This window comes from Polypterus senegalus, chromosome 9 (genome assembly GCF_016835505.1).
Source record: "Polypterus senegalus isolate Bchr_013 chromosome 9, ASM1683550v1, whole genome shotgun sequence".
Classification (NCBI taxonomy): Eukaryota; Metazoa; Chordata; class Cladistia; order Polypteriformes; family Polypteridae; genus Polypterus; species Polypterus senegalus.
In genome coordinates this window covers 98,229,820-98,251,553 of record NC_053162.1, presented here as the reverse complement: position 1 = coordinate 98,251,553, position 21,734 = coordinate 98,229,820, and the positions used below count along the sequence as shown (strand labels likewise).

At 37.2% G+C, this 21,734-nt stretch overlaps 1 protein-coding gene across 1 annotated transcript in view; it reads left to right on the top strand.

Moving 5' to 3' along the window:
• tango6 (transport and golgi organization 6 homolog (Drosophila)) overlaps positions 1-21,734 on the top strand; it is a 177,235-nt gene that overhangs the window by 55,266 nt on the left and 100,235 nt on the right. Inside the window, exons 10-12 of the mRNA XM_039763515.1 lie at positions 7,595-7,721; positions 12,627-12,812; positions 19,695-19,829. Of these exons, the coding sequence (XP_039619449.1) occupies positions 7,595-7,721; positions 12,627-12,812; positions 19,695-19,829 (448 nt within the window). The remainder of the gene's footprint in view (positions 1-7,594; positions 7,722-12,626; positions 12,813-19,694; positions 19,830-21,734) is intronic.

The following is a 21,734-nucleotide window of genomic DNA, read 5'->3' as shown; positions in this document are numbered from 1 at the left end:
ACCCGGCTGTCCGTCACAATATATATATATTTAGTGCATCTGGAAAGTATTCACAGTGCATCACTTTTTCCACATTTTATGTTACAGCCTTATTCCAGAATGGATTAAATTCATTTTTTTCCTCAGAATTCTACACACAACATCCCATAAAGACAACATGAAAAATGTTAACTTGAGGTTTTTGCAAATGTATTAAAAATAAAAAAACAGAGTTGTCCTGACGCCAATCCTTTGATATCTTGGCTGTGTGCTTAGGATCGTTGTCCTGCTGAAAGATAAACTGTCACCCCAGTCTGAGGTCAAGAGCGCTCTGGAGCAGGTTTTCATCCAGGATGTCTCTGTACATTGCTGCAGTCATCTTTCCCTTTATCCTGACTAGTCTCCCAGTTCCTGCCGCTGAAAAACATCCCCACAGCATGATGCTGCCACCACCATGCTTCACTGTAGGAATGGTATTGGCCTGGTGATGAACGGTGTCTGGTTTCCTCAAAACGTGATTCCTGGCATTCACACCAAAGAGTTCAATCTTTGTCTCATCAGACCAGAGAATTTTGTTTCTCATGGTCTGAGAGTCCTTCAGGTGCCATTTAGCAAACTCCAGGCGGGCTGCCATGTGCCTTTTACTAAGGAGTGGCTTCCGTCTGGCCACTCTACCATATAGGCCTGATTGGTGGATTGCTGCAGAGATGGTTGTCCTTCTGGAAGTTTCTCCTCTCTCCACAGAGGACCTCTGGAGTTCTGACAGAATGACCATCGGGTTCTTGGTCACCTCCCTGACTAAGACCCTTCTTCCCCAATCGCTCAGTTTAGATGGCCGGCCAGCCCTAGGAAGAGTCCTGGTGGTTTCGAACTTCTTCCACTTACGGATGATGGAGGCCACTGTGCTCATTGGGACCTTCAAAGCAGCAGAAATTTTTCTGTAACCTTCCCCAGATTTGTGCCTCGAGACAATCCTGTCTCGGAGGTCTACAGACAATTCCTTTGACTTCATGCTTGGTTTGTGCTCTGACATGAACTGTCAACTGTGGGACCTTATATAGACAGGTGTGTGCCTTTCTAAATCATGTCCAATCAACTGAATGTACCACAGGTGGACTCCAATTAAGCTGCAGAAACATCTCAAGGATGATCAGGGGAAACAAGATGCACCTGAGCTCAATTTTGAGCTTCATGGCAAAGGCTGTGAATACTTATGTACATATGCTTTCTCAATTTTTTTATTTTTAATAAATTTGCAAAAACCTCAAGTAAATTTTTTTCACATTGTCATTATAGGGTGTTGTGTGTAGAATTCTGAGGAAAAAAATGAATTTAACCCATTTTGGAATAAGGCTATAACATAACAAAATGTGGAAAAAGTGATGCGCTGTGAATAGTTTCCGGATGCACTGTATATACAGCGGTGTGAAAAACTATTTGCCCCCTTCCTGATTTCTTATTCTTTTGCATGTTTGTCACACAAAATGTTTCTGATCATCAAACACATTTAACCATTAGTCAAATATATATATAATGTGTGTGTGTATCCTTATATATAATTTGATCCTATCCTTATGTATGGTGTTCACATCAATACCCCGTATGTATGGTCAATACCTCGACTCAATACAAGTTAGAACCATGCAATGGGACTCTGCCTCTATAGTTAGAACATAACGTGGCAAACACGGATGCAGTATTGCATGCTTCAGTGAGGCCGCTGGATGGACGAATATAGTAAGTTGGTGTTGGTTTGAGCAGATAACAGTAAGTTCGGTTGGTTTTTGGAACGTTGGCTTGGTGGGGCGTACTTTCCAGGACTAACATCATCGACTGACTTAAACCCTTTGACAGCTCCGGAACCGTAAGTAGTTTAGAACGTATCGCCATTTGCTAGGTACGTCTAAATCTATCTTTGGGCAGTTTGGTTTTGGCATCCAACTGAGTAATGATGGCTGGGTATTAACAACGGTTATTGTTTAAATTTTAGCTGATCTCAGATCTAAAATGACCACACCAACATAATTATTACCCCGACTCTGATTAGAGTTGTAAAATACGGTTTGTTTTGAAAATTTGTTTATTTGACAGCATATTGATCGGGGTAAATACATTCATGGCATTCATAGTCTGAATCGCAATAAGATTGTATGGGTGGTCAGAGAGAGGTGAAACTCCATCATTCATTGGCAGAGCACTTGATTACAGTCGGTCAACAGTAACATTTATTAAAATAATGTACCTGTTCCGACTTACATACAAATTCAACTTAAGTACAAGCCTACAGTCCCTATCTTGTACGCAACCCAGGGATGCCTATATATATATATATATATATATATATATATATATATATATATATATATATATATATATACTGTGTATATATATATATATATATATACACATACATACACACAGGTGGAGTCAAAATTATGTTAACATTTGAATGGCGGAAACTTCTTCAGCCTTACTACAAACCAAGAGTGAGGGAGTTACCTATAACCACGCGCTCATTCAGGAAGTGGTCCCCTGAGGCAGAGCTTTGGAACTGCGGACAGGGATCATATAATGAGAACATTGAGGAGGTTGTTGACTGCACTACTGATTACATCAACTTCTGTATGGACATTGTAGTTCCAGTAAGAACAGTATGCTAATATGCTAACAACAAGCCATGGATTACAAGTGACATCAACATCAAGGGCCTTTTGAACCAAAAGAAAAGAGCTTTTAAAGGCGGTGATCAGCATGAGCTGAAGCGCGTGCAGAAGGAACTCCGAGTCCAGCTCAGGGTGACGAAGGAGCAGTACAGGAGAAAGCTGGAGCAGAAGTTGCAGAATAACAGCATGAAGGAAGTGTGGGATGGGATGAAGATCATCACTGGCTGCAGCTCGAAGTGGGGTGCCACCATTAACAGAAACGTGGAGAGAGCAAACCAAATGAACAACTTCTTTAACAGGTTTGACCACCCTAACCCACTCTCACCTCAGAGTACTGCACCCTCCACCCATCCTTCTGCTGATACCAGCATAGAAGAGACATCCTCACCCACAATTACAGGAGCCCAGGTGAGCAGAGAGCTGAGACTTTGTGCCAGCAAAGCAGTGGGTCCAGATGGAATATTGCCACAACTGCTGAAGGCCTGTGTGCTGGAGCTGGGGAGTCCTCTACATCTTCAATCTGAGCCTGTAACAGGGGAGATTCCTGAGGCTTTGGAAAAGCATCACCCCAGTCTCAAAGGTATCATATCCTAGTGAGCTGAATGACTTCCAGCCTGTCGCTCTGACGTCAGATTTGATGAAGACCATGGAGCGGCTACTGCTTCACCACCTGAGGCCACAGGTCCCCCACGCCCTTGGCTCTCTGCAGTTTGCATACCAGGAGAAAGTGGGAGCAGAGGGTGGCATCATCTATATGTTACACCGATCCCTCTCCCACTTGGACAGAGGCAGTGGTGCTGTAAGAATTATGTTTCTGGACTTCTCTAGCGCCTTCAACACCATACAGCCTCTGCTCCTTAGGGACAAGCTGACAGAGATGGGAGTAGATTCATACCTGGTGGCATGGATCATGGACTATCTAACAGACAAACCTCAGTATGTGCGTCTCATGAACTGCAGGTATGACATTGTGGTCAGCAACACAGGAGCACCGCAGGGGACTGTACTTTCTCCGGTCCTGTTCAGCCTATATACATTGGACTTCCAATACAATTCAGAGTCCTGCCACGTGCAAAAGTTTTCTGACAACACTGGTATCATGGGCTGCATCAGGAGCGGGCAGCCTTATCAAGGACTTTGTTAAATGGTGCTACTCAAACCACTTAAACCTGAACACCAGCAAAACCAAGGAGCTGGTGGTGGATTTTAGGAGACCCAGGCCCATCCTAGACCCCGTGATTACTGTGTGGAGAGGGTACAGACCTATAAATACCTGGGAATGCACCTGGATAATAAATTGGACTGGACTGCCAATATTGATGCTTTGTGCAAGAGAGGACAGAGCCGACGATACTTCCTTAGAAGACAGGTGTCCTTCAACATCTGCAATAAGATGCTGCAGATGTTCTATCAGACGGTTGTGGCGAGTGCCCTCTTCTAGGCAGTGTTGTGCTGGGGATGTAGTATAAAGAAGAAGGACGCCTCACACCTGGACAAGCTGGTGAGGAAGGCAGGCTCTATTGTAGGCATGGAGCTGGACAGTTTGACATCTGTGGCAGAGCGACGGGCGCTGAGCAGGCTCCTGTCAATCATGGAGAGTCCACTGCATCCACTGAACAGTATCATCTCCAGACAGAGGAGCCACTTCAGTGACAGACTGCTGTCATTGTCCTCTTCCACTGACAGACTGAGGAAATGGTTCCCCCCCGACACTATGCGACTCTTCAATTCCACCGGGGGGCTATAATGTTAACATAACGATTCAAAAACCGAGGTCATTGTTTTTAGCCCCGACTGCAAACGGACCCCACCCCTTGGCCTCGACTCTCTTCCCATTCCAGTAACTAAGTCTGTCTCCAATCTTGGAATCAAAATGGATATGGTCCTGAAAATGGATGCTCAAGTCAACAGCACAGTAAAATCCTGCTTTTTCCATCTCGGGCGAATCGCCAAACTCAAGCTTATTCTGTCTAACTACCTCCTGGAATCAGTAATCCATGCATTCATTACGTCCCAGCTCGACTACTCAAATTCCTGCCTTTATGGTATCAGTAAAGCCACTCTTTCTAGACTCCAACTGGCTCAGAATGTGGCTGCAAGGCTTCTAACTGGAAGTAGCAGAAGCCAACACATTACACCAATTTTAAAAACCCTACACTGGCTGCCGATTAGATTCAGAATCGATTTTAAGATACTCCTCTTAACCTATAAGGCACTAAACGGTCTAGCCCCTGCCTATTTGAGTGTCTTGCTCCATCGTCACAATCCTCTTCGTGTTCTTAGATCCGCAGATCAGCTGCTCCTAACCGTTCCCAAGGCACATTTTAAAGCTCGTGGTGAAAGGGCTTTTTCCGTCTGTGCACCCAGGCTCTGGAACTCCCTACCCTTAGTGGTTAGGCAAGCCGCCTGTCGCCACATTTAAATCATGCCTAAAAACGCACTTCTTCACATTGGCTTTTAATTATTAACCTGTCTCATTTCCACTTGCTTCTTCCTATTTCTCTATTTTATTGGGTCCTCTGACCTGTTTTTAGTATCTCTGTTTTAATTCTCTCTTAATGTTTGTTTTTAATATTTTGTTTTTAGTCCTGTTTCTTTTTTAACTGTACAGCGTTTCGGTCAGTTGTAATGCTGTGCTTTTAAGCGCTCAACAAATAAAATGGTATGGTATTATACAAAGTTATTGTCTGTTTTACCTGCATTTTTATCACTCTTTAAATTAATATTGTTTTTTTATCAGTTTGCTGCTGCTGGAGTATGTGAATTTTCCTTTGGGATTAATAAAGTATCTATCTATCTATCTATCTATCTATCTATCTATCTATCTATCTATCTATCTACAAAACATACTTCATATGTGGAAGATGATTTACAGGAATGTCTCAACCTATTCGCCAACATGTACTGTACCATATGTGGCACAGAAATTGTCCAAAAAAATTGTATATAATTATACAAATAGAAGTTCTAGTATTAGTAATACTAGTAATAGTATTAGTGTTAACATAATTTTGACTTACCTGTATAATATTTATATGTACAGTATATATGTATGTGTGTGTGTGCATATATATATATATATATATGTATATGTATGTATGTATATAAAAAATTATATTTATAAATGTATAAAAATATAATTGTAAAAGGAAAGCTATAAAAAATTTATATGAAATAAATACTTTTTTTACCTGAGGTTTAATGAAAGCAGTTGATAAAAGATATTATTCCTTCTCTCCTTTTCATAGAAGCAAATTGACTTAAACAAAAGTAAGGGTTGGATGCTACCTGGAAGGAACTGAGTGGCTTACTATTAATAGGAGAAAGGGAGGCTTACAAATTTTCACAAGACCAGTACACAACAGTGATTTTTTTGTACTGTGTGTGCATTACCCTTCCTTATAAATGTAAATCTTTTTTTGTATATATCCATTTGTAGGTTCAATCAAAATGGAAGTGGATGAGGGCCATGGCCCATCATCTAGAAAGTCCAAAACTTACATAGTAAGTGCAGATTTCCAGTAAATAAACAAATGAAGTACCTTTTGGTGTTGCTACAGCATGGGTAGAATTAGCTACTCACTTAATAAACTTTGTCAGACTTCACATAACTAAACACAGACAGTTACCAGACTTGAGAAATAACTTGCATATCATTTTGAAAATCACAATATGATCCCAGTTTGATGACATGAGCAGAGATGTTAATGTGTAGAAACAGTTGTGGCCCAGTGATTGTGTCAGTGTCAATTCTTACAAGGATTTGTTTTTCCTGTTACATTGATTTAGAAATTATATTTTTTTTCTTCACTGGAACAAATACGTTTTATTTAACATGTGAAAATGATTTAAGCATTTATGGCAGTTTCAATATATGCCAATTGCCAGCCACTTCTAAAGACTGAGGTGTTAGCTTATTTCATCTGTAACCTTCTTCTTTAGACATTACCTTTTATTTGAAGAATACCATGCTTTATTTTATTCCTGAGGCCTTCTTCTTCAGTTTATTTGAAAACTAATACTGCTGTAGACCACTTAAGTTATAAATGTGATTTTTTTTTTTGCATTACCCTATTATATTTTTAGAAACCCCTGGATTGTCAAATTTTCATTAAGTCATTATTCTCAATACTATGCTACTAGGCTGACTGTATAGTCCTTGTTGTGAATTTAATGTTTTAATTGTAAGATGAGCAAAATAAGCAAATTTCCAACCTTGTATAAAAATTGTATCTGCTTATTAACCCTTGATATTTGAATCGTTCAATTACAATACAGGTTGAGCATCACTGACATGATGCCACCTATGTTCCCTTCAAGTTGTTTTTACTGCTCTGCAGATGGGAACATTATGTGCAGATTCCAAACAACTTTATTCTTTCTGAGTGGGGGTGAGGGGGTGATGTTTGGTCCCCCATGAATCATTGAGCCCCCAAAGCTACGGCACATAATTGATGACCAGGGACAGGAGGGTGGCTGTTGTCACCGTGAAGTGCTAAGAAGTTAGGACTAATGATTAATGACCCGGGTTGGAGTTTTCTGTGAAGTGGCAAGTGCCATGAAACTCCATCACTTGATCAACTGTCGGGAGGTTGGAAGTTGGGGGTCCTACATGAAGTGCCGCAACACACCCAGAGCCAGACAACTGATTAGGTGATTGAGGTGGCTGCCTAGAGCGCCATCATCTGAGAGGCGGCGTTCAGGTAGGTAAAGGGGTGTGTGCCCTTGACACCAAGAGGGATCCTCAATCCTCTGTTCATTGTCTCATACTACTGACTGCGCATTTTGTATATGCAAATATTCCAAAATCCAAAGAAATCGAGTTCTGAAATGCTGCTGGTCTCAGGTATTTTGGATTAGGGATACTCAGCCTGTATTATCTTACTTTTACTTTCCATTATAAAATTTCAAAGTTGCAATATTCATGTATATTGTATATTTTTTGTGCACAGTGATGAAGATGATGATTTATATGAAAAGGTTTCATCAGAACAGTGGCGCATTGAGTGTTTTGTTGATTTACTTGCTGTTCAACAAGATAGTGATCTGGCTGGAGACTTTTTTATTGAAATATTAAAGGTAAGATAAATTGGGTAGGTGCTGAAATATAGAGAAAGTGAAATGTTTTAATATTAGCAGTAATTTAAATTAATATAATTGTTAGTTTTTAAGTAGCAGCTTCTTGAGAGAGAAACTAAAGAGAGACTGAATGAAAATTTTCTGTTTTGCCTAGGGAGCATAATTGATTGATTGATTGATTGCTTTTTGACAAAAATGATACTTTTTTTAGGCTTGTAACCAATAATAATATTACAGTTGCATAATAAACATATTGGGATCCTTGCATATTAGGTGGTGGTACTGAACTGCAGTGTTGTGTTACATGTAAAGTGATCAAAGCAAGAGCGGTGATGAAACTAACAGTTTCTTCTACATGTTTTTATATTCATTTTTGTAGCAAGATACAAGTTATTGCAGAATGTTCTAGTAACTTTTAGGTCATCTGCGTATCCAAATTTTAGCACTGAGATAATGTGCTTAATGTCCATCCATCCATTATCCCAACTACCGGATCACAGGGGTCTGCTGGAGCCAATCCCATCCAACACAGGGCGCAAGGCAGGAAACAAACCCCGGGCAGGGTGCCAGCTCACCGCAGGGCACACACACACACCACACACACACTAGGGACAATTTATAATCGCCAATACACCTAACCTGCATGTCTTTGCACTGTGGAAGGAAACCGGAGTACCTGGAGGAAAACCACACAGACACGGGGAGAACATGCAAACTTCACCCAGGGAGGACCCGAGAAGCGAACCTTGGTCTGCTTAATGTCTTCCTATGCAATTTGGAAACTTAAAATTTCCTAGACTTTGGGAAATTATGCTTACATTGGATGATCCTAAAGTGTAATTCAGCTAATTCTTACACAGTGCTACTTACAGTAAACAGAATAAGAGTGCTTATAGAGATTATCAAATTTAACATATAAGTAGAAAATATACATCCATGCAGAATTTATATAATCACATATACAGTATGTAACGTAATGAACATAAGAAAAAACTGAAACATCAATAAACTGGCTAAAATACAATAGAAATCATTCCAAAAAAGTGACCATTTAGTAATCAAGGTAAAGACAATGGTGACAGGCAGCTGTATCAGTTTCCTTAAAGTTTTTAGTGAACAAACACAATTACTGATACTTTGGAAGATCATGCTTTATTTGATTAACAAAAAAAACCTTCAGCACGGATATGTTGTTGAAGGTAACATGTTTCACTAAGCACAAGCCGTACAATAGAAAGAAATTGTGCAGACTGCATGCCTCAAAGGTAAATATTTTAAAATTGCTTAAGATGTTAAGCAGAATGACACCTTTTATTGGCTAACTTAAAAGATTACAATATGCAATATGCAAAACTGGGTAAGACTAATCCAACGTAAACTTTGAACCATTTTTGAACATTGATGCATTGAACAAAAAAGATGGTGAAAAATCAAACATATGTGGAATTTATCTGTTTAATTTTTAAAAAGTCGATTTCACGCACACTGTATTGGTTATGAATAGTTCTGTTTATCATTTTTACAATCACATTGTTTCATTTGCCAGCATTAGCATAATTCCATTTTAAAGGCATTTATTCACTCCATCTTCTTGCTTTGAATTGTTTTCCTATGTACTTATAAAGCACTTCGTAATATTGTATTTTGTGAGGGGAGTTGTATATGCTAGATGATATATATATATATATATATATGATGCATCAACAGCACTTTCCTGCAGGGACTTTGACTATCTAATGACTTAACATTAGGGTTGATTGGTGACTCTATGTTTACATTAGTGAGTCATGTCCTGGTTTGGTGCTGCCTTTATAATAGAGGAATGATGATAACCTTCAGCTGTTTGCAACCCTCTGCAGGATAAAACAAGTTTGGAAAACAGATTGATTGATGTTTAATGGGATACCAAATATTTATTTGTATGACATTTTAGTATTGGAAATACATTATGTATAGATACCTTCTGTAAAACATTATGGCCAGCTGAATTGGAAATGAATGCTTGGTCTGTCTTATTTGCAGACCTCTACTTTGTGGCAAAAAAATTCACTCCATCACTTCACAAATTTTTTGAGCCCTCCTAATAACTACTGCTGCTCCAAATGTAGATAGTTAGAGCAGTTTCACAGTAATGCTGTAAAATATTTTCCTACAATCTCTGTGTTACTTGAATCCACCTGCTCATTTTTACATTACAGAACAGACCAACATATGTTTGAAGTGGATTTGAGGTAAACACAGAGTCTTTACTGTATTGGTCATAAGATAACAAAACACTACACCTGCAAAAATTTTCCAGAGCATAGTTGTGATTGATAATATACCAGAATACCATACATAGCCAATATACCATCTTTATTTAATATAGTGCACAAAACTTGATTTTTTTTTTTTTTCTTACTCCATGGCAATAGCAAGCTTTTGGAGACCGTCAGGACTTCCTGAAAATTTTATCATTTAAATAATTTCAGTTAGCTATTCTTTTGACACATTTTATTTCTACTTAGGCTGCACTGTGTTTCTTACATAGTTTGGCCTTTTATGTTAATTTTTTTTTATTGGTACAGATTTTACACCTTTATGCCTTTTAACCTATTACCCTTTTTCCTGCCCTAAGACACTGTATACAGCAGAAGCATTTATACAATAAACTTGGATAATATTTAAGGGGTGTTTTTTTAAGATATTATGAAGTATTCTTTCACAGCCACTGTGTTTTCTTTAAATTCTCTTTGTTCATTTCACTTAATTCCTGTTTAGCACTTGATATTTGTTTATGAGAGAAACACCCACTATTGAAAATTGTTCAACTTCAAAGGTATAGTTTGACTAATGCATTAATCCTTTTTTCCAAACATATTAAAGCAAAGCAGATTAGTTTAAAATGTCATATTTTTATTAACATAAAATTAACAGATTTTATGATAATAAAGATTTTATGTAATTCTGCTATATTTTAATTTAATCTATTTTCCTCATCTCTTTTATCACCTCTGTTGGTGAAGTATGTTTATTGTTAGTTTTAATCTTACTATTTCATTACTGTATCTTTTTGGTTTTCTAGCATAGGTATAGTTCATTTGAATATTGTGTTAAGAAATATGTTAATGAAGGCCTGACATGTTCAGAGGTGCCTTTGTTTGTTTTCTCTGTCTTTATTTGTAAAATGTATTACTATGGGAGAGTATGCTTAGATGTTCTAAGCATACTGTGTACCATTCTTGGAAATTGAGTAGTAAGTCTATGAAAGTGTAATCAATTATACCTGAATATATATTTATTTATTTCATTTATGTACATGCCTTTTGAGATTCAGTCAATGTTGACAACATTTTGTGAACACAATGCCTTTGTTTATTGCTCTGTAACAACTGCACCCCCCAGGTTGAAAGTGAAGTGGCATTATTAACATTGGAAGTTTTTAATAAAATTAATCTATCAACTCTCTTTGCTTCATAACTTTTGAATTTGAAGCAATTGATCCCCAGAATCCTTGGCTATCCATGTGACAATGAAGTGAAAGTTGAAGTGAAAATTAAATTACTTCCAGTTTAATCATGCATATTTCTTCTTAAGTTGTAAAAGACAGTTTGAAAACTCATTTTCTGTATTTCTGCATCTTGGTTGGGAATAAATGCTGACAGCATAAAATGTTAGCAATAGAATTTAGTAAAATAGGACACAGTTTTGCTACATTAAATTGAAACATACCCACACAAAAGTTGTAAACAACATGAAAACAGAATGATTCTAAAAATATTGCAAAATATCAGACAGTCATGCATTCTTGTGTTCCAAATTACTTTACTTTCACCGCCATTTGTTTTAATGTTCCAAATTTTGAGACATTTTCATGAGTGATACATGGGACATGGCAGTTTTTCCAGAGATGCAGCCCCTTGTAGCTAAGACAATCAATGTACTAACAACTACTTTATTAGGTGCTTTTTCAGGGCATGGACTCAGCAAAATGGGGTACCCAGTCCTGTTAATTCTGGGCCATAGTGACTAGGTTGTTATTTGAAACAGTTCCTTAATCAAATATAAAGTTTTTTTTGGTTAATGAACATGTCATTTAGTTATGAAACCTATTAAATTTTCGGATCATCAAAAGTAGAGGGATAACAAATGCTATGGAGGCAGTACTTTGTACATTTGAAAAATGCAGTTTAATATAGAAAAGCATCAAGTGCCAAATCAGCACTATTTATAAACTGAAGATGGATACCACTAACTTAGAGGAAATAATCTCTCGAAGAATTAAGGGATTTTCATTGATGCTGCATTTTCAGCTCAGAAGCAATTAAAAAGGCAACTGTTAGGCTGTATTAGAACTCATGAACGTAAAATAATCTGGAGGATGCCATGCCTTGACTTTACAATGTACTAATGACATTGAATGTAAAGTTGTTTATGTTCAGGTCTCATCAACAAAAAATACATAGCAGTTCTAAGAAATGCATAGAAATTATCAACAAAGTATATCTCTGGAGTTGGACTAAAGATCATGGCCTATCTTTCACAGGCTGAGAATATCAAGTCACTTAAATCTTTGGCAAAGAATGCAATGCAAACTCATAACCTTGCTATTCAAAATTCTCAAATACCTTGGTTAAATTTTTGATCTATCAGAATTTTTAACTTTAGATGGAAAATCATGTATTCAAGGAAATTGTTGTACATTTAACTGCTGTTGAGACTGAGTGAGTGCTGGATGCAGGTCAAACAAGTCTAAATAAATTAAACATTAATGTTAAGAATATAGTTCCTTTAAAAAAAAAAATCTTTGGAAATAACATATGTTGCAACAGCAATACGAAGACTGTACTATGAGAAATGAGTACATATTACCTAATTCAATTTGTTCATAGTTATAGTTTGTATCATTTTGTTTCTAATATATAGGGGTTGACAACTTTGATTGTGGATAATACAGAAGAACCTACTAATATTTCAAGCTTGAATCTACTGGAGGTGGAGCAGTATCAAAATCAACAAGTTAGGAAGCAGGAGGAGAAACTAATAACACTACAGCTGCTAGCCGTAATGTGTGAGAAACTGTCACATTCTGTGTTTCAGAATCCATTACAGGTTAGTCTTTTGTTGGACAGAGTTCTGTTTCTTTTCTCCTTTTATTGGTCTATGCAGTTTATGGCATAAATTGAAAACCAGAGGAAATCTTTCAGTCTGTCAAGCAAATCTGTTGCAAAAAATGACTGATTTCCCATGAAAGACCAGGTTCTGAAAGTGCTGATACTCCTTATTTTTGTAGTCTCTGTTTTTATCTTTATTTTTTATAACTCTTTTACTACATCTTTATGAAAACAGAAGAATTCTGATGACAGTATATATTTGTCATTTTCTCATATCTACAAGCATTTATTTTACTTATGTGTAAAGTCTTAATGGTTTTACCAAATATTTGGAAAACATAATATACTGTTACAAGTAATTTATTGTTTGTGCGATAAAGAAGACAACATCATGCCGCCTCTCCTTGAAAACAACGAACTGCTAGTTTAGAAATGAGTGGTTTCAATTGCAAAAGACTCTAGACATTTAACTAGCAGTGGCCAAATATATAGAAGAGCAGCATATACCCCTTAATTAAATTAAGTCACAGTGACTGATGAAGAGGTCAGGCATTCTAGTAATCTCTGAAATGGTGTTCAGATGCTTTTCCATTGTTTTCTTACACCCAAGTCTGCTTTGTAGCTCATTTATTCTTCAGTCTCCTGCAAGAATTCCAGATGTTTCTCCTTCATTTAATAAATCAAGATTTTACCTTTTTCTGCTTTTGCATGCATTGACCTTTCTTCAGTGTTAACTTTTTAAGTTAGCATGACTAAGATACGATTTGAGTTTTTATCTATTGCTGATTAGTGTGCTGGTGTGGAATATCTGACTCTGATATGATGTAGCTGATGTCTTCCAAGTTTTTTTTCCAGGTGTATGTCATCTTCTTTTTCATATTGAACCAGGTGTCCTCTATGCACTGTTTTTCCTATCCTATAAAAAACAAACAACTTTTTGTCACTTTCATTTTATGTATTCTTGAACATATATGCATTCAAAAATGTAATAGTCGTACTAATTTCCCAAGTCCTCGTAATTATAAGGCAACTGGTATATCTTTTATATATCTTTATTTAAATTGATCTCTGAATTGTGCTTTTAAGAAATTCATGGAAAAATACATAAAAAAATGCTGTGTTGCCTGTACTTGCTAATTAAATGTTTATTGACATGGGAAATAGTGTCAAAGCATAATGTCACTTGAGGCTGCCAAGAAGGAAAAAATAACAATCAAGAAAATGTCAGCCACATTTATCTGCCCATATTCTGATATCTCTAATGTGGTTTAAGACAAGAAAGATGAGTCAGCTACAAGAATAAGTTTATACATGACTAGAAAGTTGCAAGCAACTTTGAACAGAAGCCATGCAGTTTGAGAAAACAGTTATAAGTATAAGTTATAAGCAATTCACAAGATAAGGAGGTGCAGAATTTTTTAAGTCATTATATGAAATAAATATTGACCTTATGGTTTAGACTTAAAAGTATTATAGGCATTTTAACTTAAATTCTAGTTCTAAATCTTTCAAATAAAAGCTCTATGTTATTATTTATTTTGTAAGACTAGGGGACTTTGCCCCCTGCTCGCTACACTCGCCCAGCCACTTCGCGTCTCTGTCTCTCGCATTGTGAAGAAGGGGGCTGAACACACACCAAGGAGACGCGGTTGGTCATCCGAAACCCCCTCTTAAACAGTGATACAATGGGAAACAAATACTTTTTTTTTTAAACCTCCTGTTTGCTCGATCAGCTGGTGGCTTGCTGCTGCTGCCGTGCCACGTGATCTGCATTTTGCGCGGCACACTTCTGTCATATCACCTATGTCCATATATTCAATCTCATTTCGTTTTTACCTTTTCATCAATATCACATTGAATTTTGATTCTGTGTTTGGAATTACATCATGACAGCGCAATGTATAACTGCCCGTGATTGAATATTGTTTTTTTTCTCTCTACAAGAAATGTATCTGACGATAGCATTCACACAAATGAGAAATGATTTCACTTTCACCAAACAACAAATCTTTTAATTATCGCGGATATGCCTCTTCATTGGCAAGAAACACTACTTTTTTTTTCCCCCTGATGGCAACACGAATTATATGATCTACATGTCTCCGACTTAAAGTTTAAAACCGAACTATATATTCTATCTCTTTTTGCTGAGTACTAATTTCCGTTTGTTTGTGCTAATGCAATCTTTACTATAATTTTTTTGAGACTTTCAAATTTTCGTACTTCCATTATCTCTAACCTGCTCTGCGTGTGTATTGCGCCAATGTTTTTGAATTCTTTACGATGTTCTACTTTGTGATCTATTCTTTGTTTTATTTCTGGCCCCGGGCGTGGTCAAATCTCTTGGCACAAAGACTCGTCTTGAGGGACGTGAAAGTGTCTCTCTGAAAAAGTCACATCTTGTCTCTCTTCCCAAGATTTATTTATTAGAGATATGTGTTTAAACTGATCTTTGATTTATTTAGTGGCATATTTATGCATTTCATATTTAATTTGTTTGAACGGGTATTGTGATATGCTGTATTACTGAATCTTTCCTTTTTTAGTTTGTTGTGATAGTTTTTTTTTTTATTGAAACAGCTTAAACATTGAAAAAGCAGTAGAAATAGTTACAAGAAAATAGTAACAATGTAGCAGTAAAATTGAGAAATGACATCCTCCCTTCTCCTACACAGCATTAAGGCAAAGCAATGAATCAGAAAGGACAGGAAGAGGAAATCCTTAACCTAAATTAACACCCCTGAGTAGGGTCCCTTAAACAGTGGAAAGAGAAGAGAATAGTGATGTTAGCACACTGTGGAACCTTCCAAGATTTTTTTTTATTATAGAGACATATCTATTATAATAGCTGACACATGCTTGTAGCAGAAAGTAGCAGTCATTTTTCTTGCTCAGACTTCAGAACAAACCTGGTGACAAATAAATAAAGCATCTTTCCGTGAATTTCTTAAAAGTACAATACAAAGGTCGATTTAAATAAAGATATATAAAAGATATAACAATTGCCTTATGATGACAAGGACTTGGGGAGAGTTGCCTGACAGTTCCAGAATCATGGGTTCAAATCCCTATTCAAATAATGTCCATGTTAAGTTTGCACATTTATTTGCTGTAATCTCATTGCTTATCTTTGTAGTATTTGCAGAGTGGATCTGACATAGGACTGTCACCATCAGGAACCAAAATTCTTTTCATGGTCTAATGAACCTTTTATAGTATCTATAAAAAAAGGTGGTGGGTTGTCTTACACTATAATTTGTCTAAGATGTATTTAACAAGTTTGAGCCTGATCCATTTCAGAGAAACACTTATTTCTCAGGATAATCTCAGTGAATGTTAATGCTCTTTTTTTTTTCTTCATACTGTTCACAAAATGTTTCTGTGAAAACTAGCATATAATGTCTTCATCCTTGAAACAGCACGTTGAACACAGGTAGCCCTTTAGATTTGTTAACAGGTAGTATCCACAAATGTCCAGGTCTGGCAAAAAAGTGGGTGTGATATCTCCCAAAGTTCTCTGTTTCACGGATGTGTTTGAAACCTGTACAGTGTGAGCAGGGGCCTTGCGATGAACCGAAGGTGGATTTTGGGCAGCCTTCCAGCTTTTCTGTAATGATATTCTAATGATTTTTTTTTCCTACATAGTTTTCAACTTCAAATCAGCTAAATGTTTAAATGTTTTTTATTCAAATCCCTACTTAAGGCTTCCCATGTTTTCCTTTTTATTGTAAGATCTTATACACCACCACTTTGTGATGCTGATATACATTTTATTCCACAGTACATTAGAAAGATTTACACAAAAACAGGCCATTCATCCCAATAATGCGCTCCACTCCTATCCACTTAATTCTTCCAAAAAAAACAAGCCTAGTTTTGAAAGTACTGTTGTTTATTTTACCCATGCTAATTTTGTCATTGAGTTACTCCAGATTTGCAATGCAAAAATATGCAGTATTTTACTTGTCTGTTTTTTCACTTCACTTCCATGATGAGCCATTTCATAATTTTAAATGGTTTTGTTGTCTTCATTAGTAAAACTTGCAGCCAGACCCTTTCACAACATAGTTTTTTCTTTTGTCCCATTACTCTGTTAAAGAGCCTCATCAGTGTTCACAAATGCACTTTGTCCCATAGTTAGCTTCTGTCTAACAAGACTACTGGTTTGATACATAATGCCTAAAACAATGAGGTGTAATAAACTATATTCAGGCAGTCATTTTAAAATATTGGCGCATCTATAAAGGTATTTTCACACCTAATGCATTTTCTCCAACTCTAGTTTCATTTCCTCAAACGTCTAGTTGATTTAGGTAGGTATGAACATGCCAGTCATATTTGGAAGTGGAAAGGGTGGTCTCGGTGCAGTGTCAAATGAACGCTGCATTTCATGAGATATGAATGTGATCTGACACGGGACCGAGCTAACTACAGAAAATACTGTGCATTATGGTTGAAATTGTGCATGCTGCAGAAGTAAAGCTAAGTGTCTGCTGTTAGTAATTAGGGAGTCTCATTCACAGCATAGTGAGTCAAGGGTTAACATGGAGCATTAGAAACATGGAAAAAGTAAAAAATAAATACTTGTGTATGGCAACAAATGTGACACAATTCACATAAAACATCTTCCACAGTTACTAGTCGGTCAGAACAAGTCTGACACCTCATCAGGTACCTGATACATGCCTTTTGTATGCACAGTCATACCGCAGTTGAAAAAGAAAAAGAGTGTGAATTCATTTGTGATCAGATTGATCAAAATACTTACAGAGGTGTTGAGAAATGAATAGCAGTGTCTTACGAGATCAATGATCAAAAAGAGTTCCATGCAAGTTGGGCACCTTGGCTACTGGAGAGTAAATCTGCAACATCCTACAGTTAAATGAATTGCACCTTTTACCTCTGCTGTCATATCACTGGTGCTCATCAGTGTATGCCCTCAGCAGAGCCTATTTGAAATGGGATATTTTTCTACCATGCGTAGTAGCCCATAATTTTCAAGTTGTCTTCCATAATAGTTGTTCAATAATAGAGATTTTGCTCAGAGCTATGTTTGGTAAATAAACCAAATAATAAATGCAGCAGTGCACAAACACAGTGGTTGATGACCCTTCATGGTATATTTTTACCCGGAAAAACATTTTTCTGCCCAGTGAAAGAAGTCCACGTTATTGATATATTTAGTTCTCTGAAAAGTTTGCAGCGTGAAATGCAACCTAACTAACTTGAAACTGCAACAAAGTAATGAATAACCCAGTGATTTAGAACAAAGCAAACAGGCTATGAGTGGTGAAAACACACATTCTTGGAACCTGACTTAATTTTGAGACAATCACATAAGTCATACTGGAGCTGCTTTTCCGGTTGGGTTCACCCGTCTAACTGACCCGTATTCTTCTAGTCAGAATAGTGAGCCATAAAAGCAGATGTGAAAAAAGCATAAATCCTTAATGAGCCACAAGCACTGGCACAACACTTTCTTATATTATTGTTAATATATATATATATTTTTTTTTTTTTATTTTTTTGCTTGTGGCACCTCTGCAAAGCATGAAACGCTTATGACAATGTTGTTACGAGGTACCATTTGTAGCACTTGGCTAGTGTCCTGTGCTGCTAGAACAGCTAATAGGAATTAGAAGCCGGGTTGGAGTGGAGCCCAGGAGAAAGCGCTTTTTGTGAGGTTTCTGAGCAGTTGAGTGAACTGCTTTTAAATTTGTGAAAATATTTTAATGTCTTTTTTTGGTGCCATGTCATTTTTCACAGGTACCATCATTTTGCCTAAGGTTGCCACGAGGTTGCTATGGAAATAATTTGGATGTGTATACCCTGTGACATCATTGCTGCAACAGGATAAAAGGTCAACACTGGGCATTTCCTACCTGTCCATGATTGATGGATAGTACCGAAAACTTGCATGTGACTTGTATCATACTTCTTCAGTATGGTAGTGATTTTAAAAGTCAGTCAGTCATTTTCCAACCCGCTATATCCCAACCACAGGGTCACGGGGTCTGCTGGAGCCAAACCCAGCCAACACAGGGCGCAAGGCAGGAAACAAACCCCAGGCAGGGCACCAGCCCATCACAGGACACACACGCTCACACACCCACACATCAAGCACACACTAGGGACAATTTAGGATCACCAGTGCACCTAACCAGCATGTCTTTGGACTGTGGGAGGAAACCGGAGCACCCAGAGGAAACCCACGCTGACACGAGGAGAACATGTAAACTCCATGCAGGAAGACCCAGGAAGCGAACCCAGATCTCCTTACTGCGAGGCAGCAGCACTACCATTGCGCCGCCCTGATTTTAAAAGTACAGTTTGTAAATGAAGCATTCCTTAGGAGTAAAGTCATTTTTTGCAGTTGAATCTGTATTCCTTATATATGAATTAAACTGTAGGGATGAACACAGTTTTCACAGTTTATAATTATTTTTCTCTTTTAATGACTAATCTGCATTCCTTTTTTTTTTCCAACATGATGCATTAATGCGTATTGCTTTGTGTGTACATTCTCACGTGTAAGGCTATATGATGCATGCTCAGTCATTTCCGGGCCTTTGCTTGGCACCACAAATATGAAACCTGCTGTTTTGCTCAAACATGTCTCAGTTTTTCCTATTTGATGATATTTACTTACACTACAGTGTTACTACTTTTTTATAAATCAGATATTATTATTTTTACTGTATATTGTAGTTATAGTTACTAATTAAAATACTGTGTTATAGTTTGGAAGAGTGCAATATAAAAAAACGCTATTTTAATATGTAACTAATATTCAGTTAGAATTTAGGCATTTTCTGTATGTACAAGCACAGTATGTTACTGAATAGTAAATAACATTGTCTTATTATGTTCTACTTCACAGGTGATTGAATTTGTAGGTGCAATGTTACAGCGGGCTTGTACTAGTCTGAGATATGGTCTGGATAATATGGTTCAGTCTCAGACAATAAGTATGGGAATGGGATTGCTGTCTGCCATGCTAGCAGGTGCTGCTAAGGTAAGCAGATTCTCCAGTTTAATTGATCAGTTTTCCCAACCAAGATATATGAATAATTTGTTGGTCTCATATTGGTACATTTTATTCATAATAATTTGCATGTTTTACAAATTATTTGTAAAACAAATTAAATTTATTTTTCCTTAGTGTAAATACATATTACTTATTATTTAACTGACATCTTTATCCCAGGCAACTTACAACATTTAAGAGATACAATTGGTTACATTTCATTTGTTTTTCATTTGGAATATAGTCAAGTGAATTGTCTTGCTCATGGTCCCATAATGTCAGTAGTGAAATTTGAATCCAGAAACTCAGGGTTTGAAGTCCAAAGCCTTAACCACTATACTGCCTAAATGATTTGTAGGTCATAATATCTATTTAATACATTTAAACTTTCTTTACACTACAAGTGCTATTGAGATAATAAAGTAAGCAGTGTTATAATTGCAATTCTCCATCTAAGAGCTTTGTAGAAATACTGTACCTCTTTTGCTGAGAGGGAGAGAAGAGAAGTGAAAAATGACACCATTCTCATCAATTAATTAGAGTCTTACAGTCATATGAAAAAGTTTGGGAACCCCTCTCAGCCTCCATAATAATTTACTGTACTTGCAACAAAAAAGATAACAGTGCCATGTCTTTCATTTCCTAGGAACATCTGAGTACTGGGGTGTTTTCCGAACAAAGACTTTTAGTGAAGCATTATTTAGTTGTATGAAATTAAATCAAATGTGAAAAACTGGCTGTGCAAAAATATGGGTCCCCTTGTAATTTTCCTGATTTGTATGCATGTAACTGCTCAATACTGATTACTTGCAACACCAAATTAGTTGGATTAGCTTGTTAAGCCTTGAACTTCATAGACAGGTGTGTCCAATCATGAGAAAAGGTATTTAAGGTGGTTAATTGCAAGTTGTGCTTCCCTTTGACTCTCCTCTGAAAAGTGACAGCATGGGATCCTCAAAGCAGCTCTCAAAAGGTCTGATAACAAAGATTGTTCAGTATCATGGTTTAGGGGAAGGCTACAAAAAGCTATTTCAGAGGGTTAAACTGCCAGTTTCAACTGTAAGGAATGTAATCAGGAAATGGAAGGCCACGGGCACAGTTCAGGAGCGGCATATGCGCAGGATTGTGAGAATGGTTACAAACAACCCACAGATCACCTCCAAACACCTACAAGAACATCTTGCTGCAGATGGTGTAGATCTGTACATCGTTCTACAATTCAGAGCAATTTGCATAAAGAACATTTGTATGGCAGGGTGATGAGAAAGAAGCCCTTTCTGCACTCATGCCACAAACAGATTTACTTGTTGTATGCACATGCTCATTTAGACAAGCCAGATTCATTTTGGAATAAAGTGCATGGGACTGATGAGACAAAAATTGAGTTATTTGATCATAACATAGCTTTGTATGGCAGAAGAACACCACATTCCAAGAAAACACCTGCTACCTACTGTCAAATTTGGTGGAGGTTCCATCATGCTGTGGGGCTGTGTGGCTAGTTCAGGAACTGGAACCCTTGTTAAAGTCAAGGGTTGGATGAATTAAACCCAATATCAACAAATTCTTCAGGATAATGTTCAAGCATCAGTCACAAAGTTGAAGTTACGCAGGGGTTGGATATTCCAACAAGACCATGACCAAAAACACAGTTCGAAGTCTACAAAGGCATTCATGCAGAGGGAGAAGTACAATGTTCTGGAATGGCTGTCATAGTCCCCTGACTTGAATATCATCAAAAATCTATGGAATGTTTTGAAGCAGGCTGTCCATGCTCGGCAGCCATCAAATTTAACTGAACTGGAGAGATTTTATATGGAAGACTGGTAAAAATACCTCCACCCAGAATCCAGACACACATCAAAGACTATAGGAGGCGTCTAGAGGCCGTTA